The sequence below is a fragment of the Neomonachus schauinslandi genome, chromosome 6, assembly GCF_002201575.2.
Source record: "Neomonachus schauinslandi chromosome 6, ASM220157v2, whole genome shotgun sequence".
Classification (NCBI taxonomy): domain Eukaryota; kingdom Metazoa; phylum Chordata; class Mammalia; order Carnivora; family Phocidae; genus Neomonachus; species Neomonachus schauinslandi.
In genome coordinates, this window is record NC_058408.1 from 29,603,560 (window position 1) to 29,622,775 (window position 19,216).

At 47.7% G+C, this 19,216-nt stretch overlaps 1 protein-coding gene across 1 annotated transcript in view; it reads right to left on the minus strand.

Annotated features, from left to right (window-relative positions):
- Window positions 1-19,001, minus strand: part of NR5A2 (nuclear receptor subfamily 5 group A member 2) — a 135,457-nt gene extending 116,456 nt beyond the window's left edge. The window contains exons 1-4 of the mRNA XM_021682487.1: window positions 18,938-19,001; window positions 7,159-7,296; window positions 3,006-3,124; window positions 1,309-1,450 (exon numbers count right to left, since the gene is read on the minus strand). Coding sequence (XP_021538162.1) covers window positions 1,309-1,450; window positions 3,006-3,124; window positions 7,159-7,296; window positions 18,938-19,001 — 463 coding nt within the window. The remainder of the gene's footprint in view (window positions 1-1,308; window positions 1,451-3,005; window positions 3,125-7,158; window positions 7,297-18,937) is intronic.
- Between the last annotated feature and the right edge of the window lie 215 nt (window positions 19,002-19,216).

Consider the following 19,216-nt stretch of genomic DNA (forward strand, 5'->3'; position numbering starts at 1 on the left):
TAGTGAGCATTTCTTTCTTGATCTTTCTCCATCTCTTCTTAATAGCAATACAGAGGGGCACCTGGGTGGCTCAGTCGGTTAAGCCTCTGCCTTCAGATTCCTGAGGTCCTGGAATTGAGCTCCAGGGCGCCTCTCTGCTCAGCAGGGAGTCTGCTTCTCCCTCTCCCCCTCCCCCCATTCATGCTTGCTCTCTCTCTCTGAAATAAATAAAATCTTAAAAAATAAATAAAATAAAAGCAATACAGAGTTAACAGTTCCAATGATAACCAAAGTGGCTACTTCCATTGGGAAAGAATCTATTAGCAATTTAGCAGATTTATTTGAAATCTTTTTGAGTATTTCTATCAAGTCTGAGTGCCACATCACAGGAAAGCTCCACACACAACTAGCCTGTGCCTCATTGATCAACTAAAATGCACTCTTGTATCTGGCACATAACGGTGACATGTATCTCTTATTATTACTTTATTTGCACTATAGTTAATCTGTGGAAAGTCAGGAGGCTGGAGGCTAAGAAACAGCAACACACCAAAATAGTCCATGAACTACAGACTACTTACTTACAGCGACCACATATTAACTTTCCTCCCTGCCAACCTGTACACTGTAAATACAGTTTACTCTCACAATGTAAAGTCTAACATGGCTTTTGGGGAACCACTACCTTATTCCTGTCAAACCAATGCTACTGATTTAATAGTTCATTATTTTTCATGTTTCCTACTTTTCAACTTCATTTCGCAGCCTTCATCATTATCTTAAAAAAAACGTGCTTTCCCACACTATCAAAATTGATAATCTACACGAGAAACCCCATTGCACAATTAAAGGCTTTAACTCTTGCTCAGGAGCCATGAAATTAATAGTAACAATTGTGACAAGTAAACAATTTAAAAGATTAAAATCAGACTTTTACTAGAGCATCCGATCTGAAAACTTAAAAGTATTTTTTTTTAATTTTTGCAAATGTTTAAAACTTGTTCTCAGTTGAATCACGTTAGTCTTGTTTTCATCTAACCTGGCCTTTTTAGCGTCAAATCCATCTGCTCGCCAAACTAAAAAAAAAAAAAAAAAAAAAAAGTGGGGGGAGGGAAACTCTGATATTTAAATTTTTTCCTAGTAGATGTCCCCAGTGTTTAAATGATACTCAGACATCTCTGCTGACAAAACATATAAAAGATCTTACGTTATTGTCCATGGTGTTAAAAGACTAGGAAAATAATGTTATCATATTCTAAGTACAATGTTATTTTAAATCTTATGTCCTTGGAGAGTTTTAACAGGCAGTAGTCTTTGGAAGAAACTTACCTTCTAGCTTCATTCCAACACTTAGACATTTTTGAAATCGACAGTAAGGACAACGCTTTCTCTGTGTTTTATCAATTTGGCAGTTCTGGTTTTCTATACACGTGTACCTTTTATTATTTTGGACTGTTCGCTTAAAAAATCCCTACAAGACAGAGAAAATAGTGAGGCATATTAAAAATCTAACACCCATCTTTTCCATTGTTTCATTTTAAGGAAATCACCAATAAATCTTTTCATTGAACCAATGAGCCCTTCCGTGGTTCTGTGGTTTGTTTCACATTTTAACAAGATCGACCCTCCAAAACAGCACCGGGCCAAAGTGGAGATTTTTCTAGCACTTGAGTTCTATTCCTAAAATTATATCAAATCTCGGGGAGATTTGGATACACACCATTTCATCTCAACAGTCAGAGAAAAATACATTCTATATTGATTAGTATTAAAAAAACACACACACATCTGTTTTCTTATTAATCTATTCCAGGTAAGGTACTCATGGAGATCTGCACTGTTTGTAAGCAGTCTGATAGAATTTTAGTGGCAAACTATTGTAAAATAACAGTGGAAAATTGAATAGCAAAACACCCCAGATATTTTTTTTTTTTTTTTTTTTTTACAAACGTCAGCACTTGATAGTTAAGAGCAAAAGGATTTAAAGAGTAAAATGGGTAAGTGTTCATAATTCCATTGGAATACATTCAAGTTGGGGAACTCTGTTAAAAAAAAAAACAAAGAAAGGTGAAACTAATGGAAAAGAAAATCATGTGTAGCAGAGAGCTGAATTTTAGCACAGTGTTTTTCTTATATTGCACCCAAAAGAATTCATCAAAAACAAATTTTGTAGCTTCATAATACAATAATAGCTTTACCAGGATGGTATATTCTTTATGTTTATCCTACTAGCCATAAAGTGAAACAATCTTACTTTGTTATAGAGAATGAAAGGATTTTCCTGCCAGTGGTTTAAGTTTTTGTAACTGAGCTTTCTCCTTTAAAAAATGTTGAAAAATAGCAAGTATCAAGTTGACTGGGAATATATTAAAAAGGTCTGAGATAAATTCTTGATGTATGGTTGAGATTATTAGGAACAATAAAGTACATTTTACATATTAAAACTTCTTGGATTTAAATAGGTCATATAATTTATTTATGAAAGCTACACTTAACTATAAACTGAGATGTGGTTTCTTATTCTTTATGATATAAATTTCAAAAAAATCTTAAGAATTGTTTTTGGAATAAATAAGGATAAAATCACACAGTTGAGAATTTAGACTTTTACCTGTGGATAAAAAATGTTTAGACTTGCAGCACAGAATAGTCTGAAGTTAAAATATATTTGGGAAATACTTTGTCATGTTTCCTCTCAAGAACAACGATGCTTTAAATATATATAAGTCAAGCAAAATCAATATTTAGGACTGTTAGAAATAGAAGTCTTTCTACAGTTACATCACTTTACTACAATAAAATATTTTAAAGCCATGAGACTGGCAAAGTTTTCTAAACAGCATAATTTTTTTTTTTTTTGGCCTTTGGAATTAAACACATATTTCAAAGAATCATCTCCCTAAGACTTTTCTCTCATTTTTAATTGAGTCCAAAAAAGACAGCCTAAACTTAGCTTTAGAAAGCAATCCAATGGTTTATTTTGGTTTTGAACCTTGTATTTGTCAGGTAGCAATGTGTAAGCAAACCTTGCAGCTTTCACAGGTGAGGAGCCCATAATGGTATCCAGACACTTTATCTCCACACACCGGGCAGAGCTCTTCAAGATCTTCATCATAGGAGTAATTCACCATTTTAAACTGAGACACTGAAACAAAAGAAATGTATATACGTAGCTAATTAATTCACACGGTAGGTTGTAATCCTGCAGTGAGAAGCATTTTGGTAATTGGTGGGCAAATATCACAGGTAAAATATAAAATAAAAATATTTTTTTATCCAGGTGTAGTGAAAAACTATTTTTATACAATGAAAGTAAAAGATCTTTTGGACTCAGCGAGCACGCACTTCCTATTTTTTAACTAAAAAAGAATTCCCACTTGTTTTGTTAAGAATTTTAAACTTACCACTGTTGAACACATAGCTCATAACTGCAAGGCAGCAAATCAGAATAGAAACATGAATTGCAGAAAATAACAATTTAGAACTTTAAACCTCCTAAAGTTAAGATCCAAAAATGTCACCTTTGCCTAGGAGAGAAACAAGCACACACAGTCTCCCACTCTTGAACTAAGTTTGCTGCAAGTACACCTCGCTCAACAGGAGAGCAACTCCGACTTGCAAACACTTGACGGAGAGCCTGAAGCCCCAGAAACCTGCTTCTCAGCAGCAAGCCCCACTTGAACTACAGCCTGCTGCTCCCTACGTTCAAATCTGTTAGATTAATTGAAACATTCAGCTCCATATCGACAGGACTCCTGTTCTGGATACTTTCACCTCTTCACACTTGAAAATCTCCTGTAAAAATAGAGAAGGAAAAGAGAGAGGACGCCGGGCAGAGAGAGAGAAAAAGGAAAAGATACACACGAGGGTTTGGTTTCGTCGCAAAGTCCTGTGATAAACTTCACATGTTTCCGATAATCAGTGCAAAATATAAACACCTCCGGATCGCCCTGTTAAAGTTAAACAGAAATCAGGCCGTGGCTCCGCGAGGTTCACTGCGGGGATCGAGTAACCGCCTTCCGCCGGACGCAGCTCTGCGAAGGCGCCTTTGCAGCCAAAAGATGGATAAACTATGCACAGGAAGGACAGTGGCCGGGAGATAATACCTGACCTAATCCCTTCCCGAGACTCACCCAGGGTCAGGTGTCGGAGGGCGGACGCAACGGGTACCTGCGGTAAGGGGCAGGTCCGCGCAGCCCGGCACCCTAACGCTTCCGGGCACCTTCCTGTGAAACCCCGGGGTACACTCGCCTCTCGCCCCTTGCTCGGCTACACACAGGCGCACTAAAGCAGAGTCGAGTTTAAGTTAATCAGTGGCACTTGCAGGGGGCGGGGCGGGGCGGGGGGGGGGGCGGGGAACCGATGGCCGGACAGAAGTTTCCTCTGATTTGTTTACCAAAAAGGAAAGAGAGAAATAGCCCCCACCGCATCCCCGAAGTTCCCGGCCACTCCATCACCATAATGTGGCCTCTTCGACAATGACTCGTTCTTTTCCTTATTCTTTTTAAAATAAAGTTCTTTTTTTCTTTATGGATTCTGCAGGCCTCCGGAAAGGGCCGTGGGGAGGTGCGGTCACTTGCACCACTTCGAGGCTGAGGGCCGAGCACAGACCCGCTGAGTTTGAGCCATCTCTTCCCGAACCACAGAGCCCTGGTCTGGGGCTTAAACCCGAGTGAGTTAGCCAGAGTTTGGAGATAGGGGGTGGGGTTCCCGTGAAAGATGTTCCCGTAGAGGCAGGCGCTTGGGCTCCGTAAAACAAGTAAAGAGATACTGAGCGCAGTCCTCCCAGCGGTGCCAGCCCTAAGAGGTCCGCGCTCGGGTTTTGGGAAGCTGGGGGTTTGGGGGAACTGAGGGTTCGAGAAGTTCGTTTATAGCTCCATCTCTCCCCAAACTTAAACTATTGCTTTGTGGCGTGTTTTAGGGCCGGGAGAAACTGTACTTTATTGTTTTTATTCTCCCAAAAAAGTAAAGTCTAAACTTCGCACCTAAGGGGCACAGCGAGGCAAACGTTTGCGGGAGGATTCGGTGCCCACCTCGGGGATCCAACCCCGAAAGGACCGGAGTTGAGGGTGGGGACCCTCTTGGACAAAGAGTCCGTGTGGGTAGACAGTTGCCGCTGTGCAAGACTGAGGCATCTTTCAGTTTCCCAGGTGCTGTACCCAAGTAGGCATTTGAAGAACGGAATCCGTTAGGGCAAAGAAGTCCCTGTCTTAAGAAAGTGAAGAGGACTGTGGGGCCTTGTAAAGCTAGGACCGCAGAGAGGCACGCAGAGAAATTCCCCCTAAGTTGGACGCGCTATGCTGTCCCGCAACCCAATGGCGGGTCCCCTTTCTGATCGGATTAGGGCGACTAGGGCGCATCCCCGGCGGAGACCAGAGCAAGCATGGTAAATGGGGTCCCATCCCCAGGGACTGCCCTCGAGGTGTAGGCCGCGTGGCCTAGGGAAAAGTCGTGCCGTGGCCCTTCCCACGCTGTTTTCGAACCCGGAGTGAGCGAGCGGCCGGCGACTTCTCCTGAGCCCTGGGGACAACGGAGGGCTAACTTCTGCTTTGGGGCAGTAGGTCGTGTCAAGAACTCCCCTCCCGAACTTTACAGGGAAAATATTACAGTGGCATTTCCCTCCCATTTCCCCCAACCCCCTGAACCGTTATTCTTGCCTCCCCTGCTTCTTGATCCAGCGTTTCTCTGAGCGTCTTTTCCCGAGTCTCAGAAACGCGCGCGCCGGAACGAGCAGCAGGAACTTTCCTTTTGCACCCAAGATCGCGCTGGCCTCACGGGCGCCCAAAGGGTTGTCCCTCTCCGCAGCTCAGGCGGAGGGTTCCCAGATCCGGCTCCCGGCGCCCGGGTCCCCCACGTCCCCACTTCGCGGGAATCCCAGGTGAGGGCGAGAATGCCTCTTTGGGCCAACCGGGTTCCTCCAGCAGCCAACCCTCAAGTTAGTCTCAGGGGCCGCAGCCCCCAGGGGACTTCCACAGCCCTTCCTGGAGGGTTGGAGAGACCCCAGGATCACGGTGGGGTAAGCGACCCAGAGGCGTAACGCACGTCTTGCCGCCACCCCCTGTTCCCCCAGCCCAGCCGGGCGACGTCAGGGCCCCCGGGGCAGAGCGCTGCAGGCGCGCCGCCTATCCCGTACCGCGGCGTGTACCAACCCCAAACTCTGGTCGGACTCTGCTCTCAACACCTTCCCGGCCCTTTCAAGTTCGCTCAAGGGGATGGCAGGAAGCGTTCCGGGATCACAGGCCCGCCTGCCCGCACATCCTGCGCGCTGGAAGGGGCGAGGATGGAAGAGCGCCGGGGACTTTTCCTAGCATTGTTCCCTCCCCGGCCCAGAGCAACTGCGATAAACTTCTGAAGGGCTCATACAGCCAGATCTAGAGTCGCTGTTTTGGAATGCGGCGAAAATATTGCCAGCAGAGTTTGCTTTTTTTTGTTGTCAGCAATCAAGAGCTGGGAAAACAAATAGGACTTCCATACTCCCAGTTCTCGAACTGAAGCAGAGGCATTAAGCTAAACCGCTGCCCCCTTCCCTCAACTAACTCGGCAATACCCGCGCAGAAGATGGGGTTGGGGTAACTTTGGATCTCTTCAGTTCTGCCTGCAGTTCTGAAGTTGTCCAAATTATGCCGGCGCCCAGTTGTCCGCATGGGCGTTTGGGGGTGCCCACATGCATTCTAACGCCGCTAGGACAAGCTTTTCCGGGGTCATCTTCTCTTTCTGTAGTTGACTTTGCTAGGCGGGGTTTTTTTCCTCCACACAAGAGCACTGATTAAAGTTCTCACCGAGTCAGTGACTGAGAACCTGCTCCGGTTTCCAGTGAGGCATTCCATTTCTTAGAATGATCTTATTATTCTGAAGTATCTGTAGCCTGAAGGCGCCCCCCTCCCCCCCCCGCCGCCTCGGGTTGCCATAGATCTCGAAGCCTCTCTTTTCTTAATTAGAAGCGGCCAATTAGGCATTGCTTGGAAAACCTCCGCCCCGCATTGTTCAAGAGCCATAAACTTTTATGCCTGTCCCTGGGGTGGGGGGCCTGCCGCCCGCGAGCTGCCCCACAGCCCGGCGGCCGCGAGAGCCCAGCCGGGTAGCTCCAGCGCCCGCGAGGGGTGGGCGGCTGAAGCCCGCAGGGCGAGCCCGGGGGTGGCGTGGCCGCGGGAGCCCGAGCGCCGCGCAGCGCCTCCTTACCTTGCATGTTTTCCGGCATCTGCCCCTGTTCCCCATGCGATCGAGCCAGTCCCAGGGCTTCCGTCTCCACTTTGGGCAGCATGACAAGGCGGCCGCGGGCGGGGATAGGGGGTCCGTGTCCGTCCGGAAGCCCAGCACCTGGACACGGGCAGCACAGATTCAACTCCGGCGGAAAAAAACGAAGGGCGACTGGGGTGCCGGCTCACCCACCCGCTCGCGGGAGCGTGCCTCCGCCTCCTCCCGGGGTCGCGGGTCAGGACCCCTGAGCCCGGTCCAGTCTCGCAACTCCGGAGCCGCCCCCAAGCCGCTGGGAGGAGATGGCGGGCTACGAGATGCGGTGAAGACTGCGTCCCGGCGCCTTGGTTTGGCTCGGCGAGGGCGGAGGCGGCGGCGGTGGCGAGGGCGCAGCTGCCCGGGGCGCGGATCCGAGTGCGGCCGAGCTCCGGGCGGGAAGCGGAGACCGCGGCGGAGCCGCTGGTGCTGCTGCCGCCGCGGCGGTGCCGCTGCCGCTGCTCCCGGACGGCTCGGGCGACTTCTACCCCTCCCTCCACCCGCCCTCTGGCTCAGGATCGCCAGGGGTCTCTCTCTCTCTCTCTCGCCTCACTTCTCCTCTCCGCCCCTTCCCCCGTCTCTGCTTCCCTCTCGCTCACTGTCACAAGTGTGAAGTTGTGAAGTTCCAGCCTCCCTCTCCTGCCTCGTTTACTCCTCCTGCGTGTCCGAGAGCAGTCCTTCCAGCCCCGAGGGTGACGGTGCTGGCAAGGAAAGGGGGAAGATGAGGAGGAGTGGGGAGGTAAGTAAGACGGGGCTAAGGGGAAGGCTGGGATGAGGGGTGATGACAGTGAATGGGGACGCGGGTTCCGGACTAGGTCGGACACCAGCCGCCAGCCAATGAGGATGAGGCGCATGCTCCAGTCCCCTCGCCTGCCCCAACCTCACCACCCCGCCTTAACCTCCTCCCACCCCACCCTGACCTGGGGCGGGGGATGTGAATGCTGCCGGGTCTTCCAGCTAGTGAGAGGCGACCTCTGTCTGAGCGCAGCGGCGGAGGACGCGAGGCTAGGGCGGCGATTTATTTCTGCGAGCTGGGGGGAAGCCAGAAGGGACGCGGGAGTGTGTGGGTGTGCGTGCGTGTCTCCGCGCGCGTGTCGGGTCAGGGGCTGGAGGGGGGAGTTAAACACCCATTTGAACAACCTAAAGGAGAAAAGAGATGTTGAATTCAGTGGACCGCTCTTCTCCAAAGAGCTGGCCTGCTCTCCAGGGTCTCCCGGCTTCATTAACCCCTCAGCATTCAGTCCGAAAAGGCCCCACCGTGGGCCCCGGGAGTCCTGGAGTGGCCGAGCGTCCCGGCCCACCGAGGAGACAGCCATATGGCCGCACGTTCACTCACTTGCCGGAAATCTGAGAAACAGCTATCCCTGTTTCCCCACTCTACCAGTTCCTTCACTGGTAGACTGGTAAACACCCCACCCCCTCCAGCCCAAGATTATATTGGCGGCAGACTTCCTAAATTTTAGTGAACTGCGTGTCCAAGTAGAATGCAAAGACCGAACTAGGCTTTCCTTTTTCATTCTGGTGTCTCTGGTGGGACCATCCACATGAGGCCCAGAGGCCCAGCACTTTTAATAAAGTTTTAAAGAACCATCTGTTATGTAAGCTCTTCAGCCACCAGCCCAGCCACATCTTCAAAAAGTTTTCAGATCTCATCCCAACAAGATGAAAAACATTTTTTTCCAGCCTCATGACTGCATATGAAATGCCTCATATTCAGTGTCTGCTGCAAGACCGGGTAATTATCAGAGTCCACCCACAAGGGGGTGAATTTGAATCTCAAAAGATCTGAATTTATTCTATTTGAATGGCATGGAGATCACACATTCAAACTGTCCAGTCCAGTATTTGATGAATTGGAAAACACTCCAATCAGCCATGACTAACCTACACTTTTGCATGAAACGGGTTGTTTATCACCTACTGGTGTCTGGCAATTCAGAGGCTGTTGGCTCTCTAAATTGTTCTTTTTGTAATTTTGTTCTTTAATATATATTCAGAATCTAAGTTATTTAAATCTCAGTTTTGTAGCATCATCAAATTTCATAAAAATGTTTAAACTTGGGGGGAGGGAGACTGTCCATTAGTTTGGAAAGTGCAGTGGGCTGTGGTTGCCAAAATTAGGGACCCTTAAGATGCTCAGATTTCTGTGATAGTATCAAGTAACACTGTCAATCCATTTTCAATATTACTAGTTGTTTTAAATACCATTGTGAATTAAGTGCATATATATATATACATACACACACATATATTTACATAGTTCAGAAAAGGAAAGGTATTACAACTCAGGGCTCAAATCAGTTCTTGCAGTGCTGTGTGGATTCGGATGAACTTTGAAAACCAGTTTATTACAAAGTCTTAATTTAGGAGTGTCCTACTACAATCAAAGAGCTTATGGGGGCACTTATGTAGCACCTTCAGAAACACCAGGCTGGCAGCTATGGAGAACTCCAGACTCTGGGTCCTCAGAGAGAGCTTCCAGCTCAGAGCCAGAGGGAAGGTCTTCTGGTTGGTAGAGCTGAAGGAAGAGGTTAGGAGAGTTGAAGTCTGACAGACCATATATTTGTGGTCTGCATGGTGAAATCCTTGCCTGGACTTGAAGCAGAGCCTGACCTAGCCCAGGCAAACTTTGTGATCACATTCATTACCCAGCTTCAGCTCCAGAAGGGGCTTGTTTAGACCATAGCGTCTCTTGAGTCCAAGCCAGTCTGCCTTCACCTCACACACCCAAAACCAGTAGTCATAGTGACAGAGGGCCAGCTGACATTCATTTATCTCCTCCCCAAACCAGAGGAGGTGGTGAGGGGGAAAATAGGGGCTGGAGACACCGTTTCAAAAAGCCACCCTTAAAAAAAAAAAAAGTCCAAGATTGCCTTGCTTTGAGGCTCTTGTCCAGGCTGACCGCAGCAAACGGAAGGGACACCGCAAACACAGGAGGTCTTAAGCAGAGAGAAAACCTCGGTGCTCCAGGCCTCCCGCTCCAGGGAGAGAAAAGGCTGGCTCAACCCTATCCCAGACCCCTCGGCGTGGTGGAAACACCCCCCCGCCTCCCGCCTGCGGTGCGCAAGGTGGGAAATCTTCCACTGCAATTGTTTCTAGTCAGAGAACGGAGGGCCCCTTTTCACGGTTTTTCTCCTCAAAGAGTTTAGGGGAGCGGCGGAGTCCCCAGGCCTGGGGCAGACACAGAGGGAGGGGCGGCGGCACCAAGGCTTCCGATACTACACTCATTCCGTCCTCCAAGTGCATCCATTCCCCACCTTCTGAGTTCCCTCTGTCCGAATGTTCTGGTTCCTTGAGCCTTCAATTCGGCTGGGCCAGGGCCCGCATTGAAGCCACGGACCGCTTGCCCTGTGACCGGGGATCGTCTTGGGCGTCTCCCAGAACACCCTCTCGGAAGGAGAGCTGGGGGAGGAGGGGCCTGAGCCGCCCACGGTGCCTCGGGTCGGTTACCTGAGGATGGTTCTAGGTTCAGAGGCAGCCGTGAGGAAGGAGAGCTAAGTGGACGCGGGAAGGGAGAGGCATTTGAGATGGGAGTAGGGGAACAGGGCCTGTGTGGTCTAAACATTGATGCCGGTAGTTGGACTGGCCGACAGACACACCGATCGGCTTGGAATAATAAAGCCCCCATAGAAGGGCAGACGCATCCCATCCTCCGCCAGGGACATCTTTACCTACTGCCACTCTGCCTCTTAATGGATGCACACTTAAGAATCCACTCCGTCTGCGGGAAACTTAACTGGTGGCAGAGACCACAGACCAGAAGTCGGGAGGCAGGGGGAGGCTGTTCCAGCTTTAGCTACCGTATGCATTCTCAATTTCTTCCCTGCATTCTTCTGCCAACTTCTGGCAAACTTCTCTCCCCTTTCCCCTCTCTTCCCCCACGCCTTCACCTTCTTTCCGACGAGACTGGTCTCCAGGGCTCGTCCTTCCCGGTTCTGACTTTGTCTTAAAGCATTGATTGACGGTTGCAATTATAAAGGATGATGGCTCGGGGAGGCTCCCGCAGCCTTGATGAGCCCGAGGAGCGCAGTCCTGGCATATTTTATCCAGGCTCAGCGTTACGGGGCCGTGCGCCCCATTCACCCGGCGGGCTGCAGCTGAGGAGGTCTCGCACTCCCCACCCGCGAGGATGTAACCGCCTCGCTCTCCTCCCCCGCCTCCACTTCTCTGCTGTTCCGCGCCGCATTTCAGACAGCGCGCCGGGAACAGCCCGCCCTTGACCTGACCTGAGAATTGTTGGCCAGCCCCGCGCGCTTAACGCATGCAGGCTGCAAAGGGAGTGAAAAATGTCAAGATTTTTAGGACTGGTTCAAGTTTCCTGGGCTCGGAAAACACAGGTCCCCAAGTATAAGACCCACCCCTCCCGCGCGCCTGGGTGGAAGAAGCCTTGCATGACCCACACAACCTCACACGAAACTTGCAAATCAACATTCTTGGAAACAATTTCTAACGTCTACTCCATTTCTACTTTTTGGTAGTTTTTTTAAGAAACCAGAATCATTACTTTTCTCGTAGCACGTGTCTAGCTTCCAGCCTCAGAAGAAACCTAGATTTTTTTCGAAAAGTCTCCACCAAGTGGCCGGGATAGCCCGAGGGGAAAGAGAAGCAAGTTTACCAGCCTACAGAAAACTCAAGCTCTGCCTAATTTTTCAGCCCCTCCCACTCAAAAAGCCCATCAGAAGGCCCTTTTGCCTTTCTCTGAAGATTAAGTTTAGCAAGAATTCCAGAGTTCCGCTCCCGAGCTCAGGGGGCTGGGCTATCCGCCCCCGCTTCCAGGCTCCCCTAGCCGGCGTCCAGAGCACTTTGTTTTAAGATAAGAGGGATTAAATTTCAGGACAGACATACAAATTACCAAGGAGCACCGTATTGGCCGAAGCTTTGAAAAAATAAACTTGAATAGGTGAGAAGTCGTGCCTCGTTAAAAAAAAAAAAGATCCCTTTCTGGTACATGTGTAAAGAACTACTTAAGACATCATCTGCCACAGCGAGTAGAGCAGGAGGAAAAACTGCTATCAATTTAGACACTCTGCCCCTGGAAAGACTTGTGTGTCAGGGGTAGCCGCAAATGGGGATGGATTCACAATCACTAGGAGAGTATCTTAATATATCATGGCCCCGTCTTTACTGAGGAGGAAAATAAAAGGTGAAGTAATTATCCGGGTAATCCAGGCTCCTCCAGCCCCTCCCCCAACCAACCGCCCACCCTTGCCCTAAAGAATAGGTGAGGTTTTCCGAGAGTTTGGCCTGGATTATCGGAATCTGCATCTCTGTAAAAAGGCTTCTCAGTAGAACTTTTTGGCTTCATTTTCTTTGGAGACTGTTGCCCCAACCCAGGGGTCCAGGCGCGTCCCGCTTTGGTATAGCCGGTGCCCTTCTCGAAGTGGGCGGGGAGATCCGGTCTTGAGAAAGGAGCTGGCTGGGGAAATAATCTTGGGTAGGTGGTCCAATCTAATCTATCTCTTCCTCTGTAATTGAAATGGAGATGTGAGTCAGCTCCAACTCAAAACAGTGAGACTCTACTCTTGGAACCACCCCTGTCCATCCTCGGGACAAACCAGAACAGTGAGTGACGTTCTCGAGGACGATCCTGGCGCCAGCAGGCCACCAAGCGTTTAGTGAAACCAGCTGAGCCCTTGCGTTGCAATTCCACGCCCCTTATCCCCTCCCCCCTCCTCAACCCGGACTAGGAACTAAAGCCTTAGCACTAGATTATTCAGGGCTACCGTTCACGTGAATCCGCCAGACTGGAAGTGTCCTGAGGGAAGAAGGGATTCCGCGCCGCCTCGCTTGCGAATTCCTCTGTTCTTGGATCGCGAGGATGGGTGGTCGGGAGGCTCTTGCCTTAGGAAAGCCCCCGCGCTAGGGGTTTCTGTTCTTAAGATCAAAGAGTGCCGGGCCGCGCAGAGCTGTGTTTGCCAGCCAATTTGGGCCCCTTTGGGGCAGAAAAGAAAGTGGGGCGGGGGGGTTGCTGGAAAGGCGGGACTTGCGGTGATTATCTTCACCCTCCGGCTTGCGGTGCAAAAGTATGGAAAGTGCTAGGGTTTGGGAGGTTACGCAGTTCGCAGGGCGTCGGCTCGTCCTCCGACCTAAAGACAACTTTTACGATTAAGAGGTGGTGGCCAGCCAGCGCAAAGGCGTGGGGCAAATTCTTTCGCTTTCCCCCCAAGGTTTCTTGTCTGGAAACTGGGGAGATGCTTCGGGGACCTAGTGCCGGGTTCAGACCGATTTTCTTTTCAATCCAATATAGACCGCGGGTAGAATAGGTGGAGCTTAGTGGGGCTGAGGCTGCGGACGTCCAAGATCATGAGGAAGGAATCAGCATTTACTGTGAAAAATGTTAGCGCTGGGCGTGGGACCAGCGTCTCACTAGAAACACACCAGGGTTTGTCAAAAGTGCTTCTTAAAAAAGGGTGCGTGTGCTTAAACTATTTCGTTCTCTATCTCGTCCCCTTATAAGACAATAGATGTAGGCGCCTGGGTGGCTCAGTTGGTTAAGCGACTGCCTTCGGCTCAGGTCATGATCCTGGAGGCCCGGGATCGAGTCCCACATCGGGCTCCCTGCTCAGCAGGGAGTCTGCTTCTCCCTCTGACCCTCCTCCCTCTCATGCTCTCTGTCTCTCATTCTCTCTCGCAAATAAATAAAATCTTAAAAAAAAAAAATAGACAATAGATGTTTGTTCCTCAGGGTAAAAAGGGTCCTTTTTTCTCTAAACTCAGTCACTCAGGGGCACCTGGGTGGCTCAGTCGGTTAAGCGTCTGCCTTAGGCAGGGGTCCTGATCCCAGGGTCCTGGGATGGAGCCCCACATGGGGCTCCCTGCTCAGTGGGGATCCTGCTTCTCCCTCTCCCTCTCCCTCTGCTGCTCCCCCTGCTTGTGCTCTCTCTTCCTGTCAAATAAATAAAATCTTAAAAAAATAAATGCAGTCACTCATTTTGGGTGATTTCCCTGCCCTCCTCATACCCACCAATTCTATAACAAATAGCTGCTCTGAATTTTCTCTCAATTCCCTTGTCTGTCAGTAGTCCTGCAAGTGGCCAGCATACACCCCATAAATGCAAGCAAAACCTCCCTCCAAACTCCAGAGAGCCTTTCAAGGAAACCAGAACAGAAGACCCAAAGTGCTTTCCTACATGCTTTGCTCTGCCCCCAAGGCTCCTGGATGCTGTCCCCAGCGGCCCCCTACACCTCTCCCCATCCCACCCTTCTGAATTCTACTGGGATCTAAATCTGATTTCCACTGTGGAATGAAAAGGAAGATAAAGAGCCATTTACAAATGTCTTCTTAATCCCACATGCCTTTTGGAAGAATGTCTGAGTAGATCAACATTGTTTTTAATAATTACTTCATATCAACAAAGGCAAATAATCACTACTTTAAGGAAAGATCATGGATTTCAGAATCACATCCATGGGTTCTGTTTACAGTTCACTCTCTTGACAAGGTGAAGGATCTTGGGAAAATCACTTGACCTTTCTGATTCAATTTTGTCATCAGTAAAACAGGGTTAACAAAGTAAACTCTATACTTGCATGAAACAGTACCAATAAAACAACATACCATGCTCTTAATAAATACCAGTTCTCCTTTGTATTTTCTTTTCCCCTAACTTCACCCACACTCATCTTTCTCTAAGGAAAATAACTAGGAAGGGAATCACTAACCATTCTAGAACCATTAAAAATAAGATCCTTCCAGTGGGAGGTACCTGCTAACTTGACTGTCTTGCAGTGCTTGACATAGTCCTCAGGGACCTAATTACACCCCCAGATAAAACTGCTCACCAAACTGCTTATGTTCATCTGTATTCAGATTATTTGGAGTTTAAAAGTTAAGTGTGTCTTTTCTTACTTATTACACAAAAACACACATATCAGAGCTTCCCAAAAGACTAAAAAAGAGGCAGCCTTTATTAATTTGTCTGATCAAGTTCAGTCCACATGGTTCTTCCAGGCTTAACCTTTCAAGTTCACACTGGTTATATTTCAACTCTTCCCCAGGGCTTCCCCTAGACCTCAAGGTCCCCCAACTCCTAAAGTTCCTTGAAGCCAACTGGATTTCTCAGAGAAATTTTTGTTCCAATAAGGTGAAGAGTGAGGAAGTGCAACCCAAAGAAATAGCTTTATCCTGAGGTAGGTTCTAGTCTTGGGGAACAAGACATCTGACTCTTGCCCTTCATAAAACATCCCTAGCAGTGCTTGGGGGAAGCTGGGCCTCCAGGTGGGAGTCTGTCCCAGAGCCTTCTCCATACCTCATCTCAAGTTCAAGGCTGAATCTAAGATAACCCTAGACATTATGTCTGGGTAGAGGCATTAAGTAAAGGAAAAAAAAAAAACAAAACAAAACACTACCAAGCCTCTGTTCTCCCTTCCTCCATAAATCTTTCTTGGTTTATTAAAAGAGGTGTTAAAGAAATCCTTTAGCTCCAGTCAGAACTTGAAATCAAGGCCAGTAAAGAGTTTGGGAAGCACTCTTTTGGAGTTGGGCTGAGGCAAGGAAGGAGAAGAGGCACCAGAGTTTAGCTTCCTGGAGGGAACTGGCTGCCTGAACCCAGCAGCCAAGAATCAGAACATGGATTTGGGTGACTGACATTCTAAACTGCACCACCAATAAGGCTAGCCAGAGTTTAGGGTGACATAATGGGCTATCTCATTTTCTGCTGCATGATGTCTACTTTCAGAGATCCTTATGGGCACAGAGCTTACTGGAGGTTATTGCTGGAATGAAATCAGACTCCAAGAGTGCTAAGGGGACTAGATAACAAAGTGTATGTAGTGTCTCAAGAATGTTTGCATTGTGTATTATGTACCCCTAACTATGCAGACATAACTTCCTGTGGGTAATAGACAATAACATATTGAATGTGTATAATGTATTCTATTAATGCACTTAATTTGAAGAACTACATAAATTTCATAGAAATCAAAACAATAATGTTGAGCACATTGCAGAAGAGTCAATAAATACTTGTTACAGGACATACTTCCCACCATACAGATTTGACTCTTTTGTTGATGTAGACAAATACTTTGTTCTTTCTTTTTCTGTTTCTCTTTCTCTCTTACATTGCTACTGTATATCATCAGTAAAATTGCCCCATTTGGGAGAAAGGGAAAAAAAAAAAACCTAAGCCAGAAACCAAGAATTTGGACAGTGTCCCAGAGCTAGTTAACTTTAAGGGAACAATCTGGTTATAACCCCAAGTCTGCTGCTCTTATACCACACTGTGATTATCTTGCAGGTAGGCAGAAGGAACAATGTTATGATTTCCACTTTTCTATATGAGTACAGACATTTATACACAATTTTCATGTAACCACCAGTGTGCATAGAAGGAAAATGTCATACCCACCAAGGACCCATAGGGACAGCTTTTGAAATAAACAGAGGCACATTTCTTAATACAACACAACTGAATTAATGTAAAGTTGGAAACCGTGACCCATCTCTACATGCCTTGGCCTCAGTTTTGTGAACCACTCCCCATCCCTATCCTAACTTGCAATTTGCTCCCTCAAAGCCACCCCAGGACCTGACACTCTCTACTCCACCCGTGGGTTCCTCTCAATGGGCCTGCCCTGGGCAATCAGAATCCAATCCAAGAGGAAACTCACCTTCAGGATTGGGGTAAGCCCTAACTGTTCAGACTGATGGCTCACAATGTCCCCTTTTCCTCTGTCAGCCCTTTGGGTGACTTGTCTAGCCAAGAAACCCCCAGGAATGGCCCTCGGCGCTCCTTGGAGGCTACCCCATGAATAGATGGAATTCTCAGTGCCAGTAGCCGCCTCTGGGTGCCTAAGATGTTGCCAACAGGGACATCTCACAGCCACCTGGGAATACCAGGGTATGGGGGAGGGAGGGTGCTAGGGCTCGGAAAGGGCGGGAGGCCGCAAAGGAGATCGGAAAGAGGTTTCTTTTACCGGAAAATTGACTGGAATTTTGTCATCCCGGGATCTGACGCCCGGAAGTGCCTGGAGAGGTTTAGGGTGTTGGGGTAGACTCGCTGGGCGCCTCCTTCCGTACTCTTTTTTTTGAGGCTCAGTCTTTAGCAGTCCCTCCGGAGCTAGACAGACGTTCCGCAGGTTCTGGCTCTCCCGAACCTGGCTGATCCCAGACTTGAGGGTGTTAGATCTCTATGTATGCTCGGGATGGACCTGCCTCTATTCTACAGCAATGCCCGCGCCCTGTGAGTCCCAGTGCGGCGGGTAAAACGTAGCAGAGAGAAATGCAAAGGGGTCTCCTTCTACCACCTGTCCCTCTTAATTCACCCCAAGAGTCTGAGGGACGCCGTGGCGGCGGGGGTCGGCGTATGTGTTCTCGGGGACCCCCACGCCCTCTTAATTCGCAGCCTCCCAGTCCCCGCTGCGCGCGACCCGAGGTGAGGCGGGAGCGCGGGCTCGCCCCGCGCACGCGCCGCCTCTGTCCCCGGCTGAGCGCGCTCTCGCCGCGAACCCCCCGCGCGGATCCCCGGGGCCGCCGAGCCCCGGGAACGCCTAGGCGGTCGCTACCTGGAAGGACTCCTTAGCGCGCCGCCGCGGTTTTGCCAGGCGAAAAAGATTAGAAATCGTTTGTGTTTCTCTTTCACCTCCTTTCTTGTGCTCATAGGTTCTTTTTATCTGCAGAGCAATTGATTCAGTGTTGCACTCTGCCTTCCTCGTGTTTTCTTTTCCTAAGTACAGATTTTGGGGTGGGGGGGTAACCATTTCCTCAATTGATATACCATAGGGTGTAGTTGGCCCAATAAAAAAGCAATCACTGCACTCAGTGGAGTCAGCTGGTTATCAAGGGAGAAAGAGGAAAAGCCCAAGCCTCGATTTTCCTTCTTGTTACAGCGGAGCTGGAACTCAGAGCTCATGACAGGCCTCCAAGAATTCGCAGGGAAATTGCAGTTCGAAAGCCTAAAAACTGCTACAAGAAAAGGCACAGGGCCTTCAAAAACTAAGGGAAAGGACAAAGGGCATGACTGCCAACAGACTAATAATTACAGACCGCTGGAAATCACTTCCCTTTAGTCCTTTACTTTTAGGACTAATTGCATGTATTCTTGCTGTAACACTAACATTTTTTGTTCTTTTTAGAAGTGAAAATTAGCTTTATTTACTCCTGTTTATAAAAACAAGCCATGCTCATTATTTTGGAAAACAGACAGTAACCCTTAAATTGTAATCCTTAACTAATGATGAGGTGTGTGTATATGTATACATATATTTATTAAATACATATATTAAAAATACATGGTTTTTTGCATGGCTTTTATTCATCAGAGAAACAAAAGGGTCTATAGTATCTGCAATGAATGAGACACCATACTGTGGTGTGGCTTGAAACTTTACAAATATCTGAAAGCTATTTGTTAAAGTTTGATCAATGATGACTCCATATGGTAGTTTCAAGTTGGTCAAATTTTAGCTTATTATCTCTGATTAGAAATTATCAGAAAATACTAGTGATGAAATATATACATTATAAATTTTTGATTCTGACTGTTTTAGACTAATGGATGGGCATCCAAAAACAGTGGATATAATGAATAATATTGAAATATCCGTTTGCTTTTTTTTAACTTCAAGAAAGATAAATGTGTGATACATACATGGGCTTATGTGCTTTTAATAGATAATAGAAGAAGCAATGACTTATAATGCTAATGACATCAATGAGATTAAATTACATGAATTAATGTAGTAGCAGAATAATAAATGGATGATAAATAGAGCAACTCCTACTTACCAATAGGTGTAAGTCCGCGCTTTAGAGAATCTTGTAAATTTCCAGTATCCGAATTAGAAGACATTCTTAGTAAAATTATAGGTGGTCCTTTGGCTTAAAGCAGAAATCATTGAGCATAAGAAAGGGTAGAGCTTGTCAAATTTTGTAGTCCTCGGTAGGACACATCAGACTACAGTAGCCCTTAGTGAAAGTTTAAAAAATTGCAAAAAAAAAAAAAAAAATCCAAGAATTCAGAAAGTTACAAGTAAGTCTTTCCCTGGACTCTGTACTTTTTCCAGC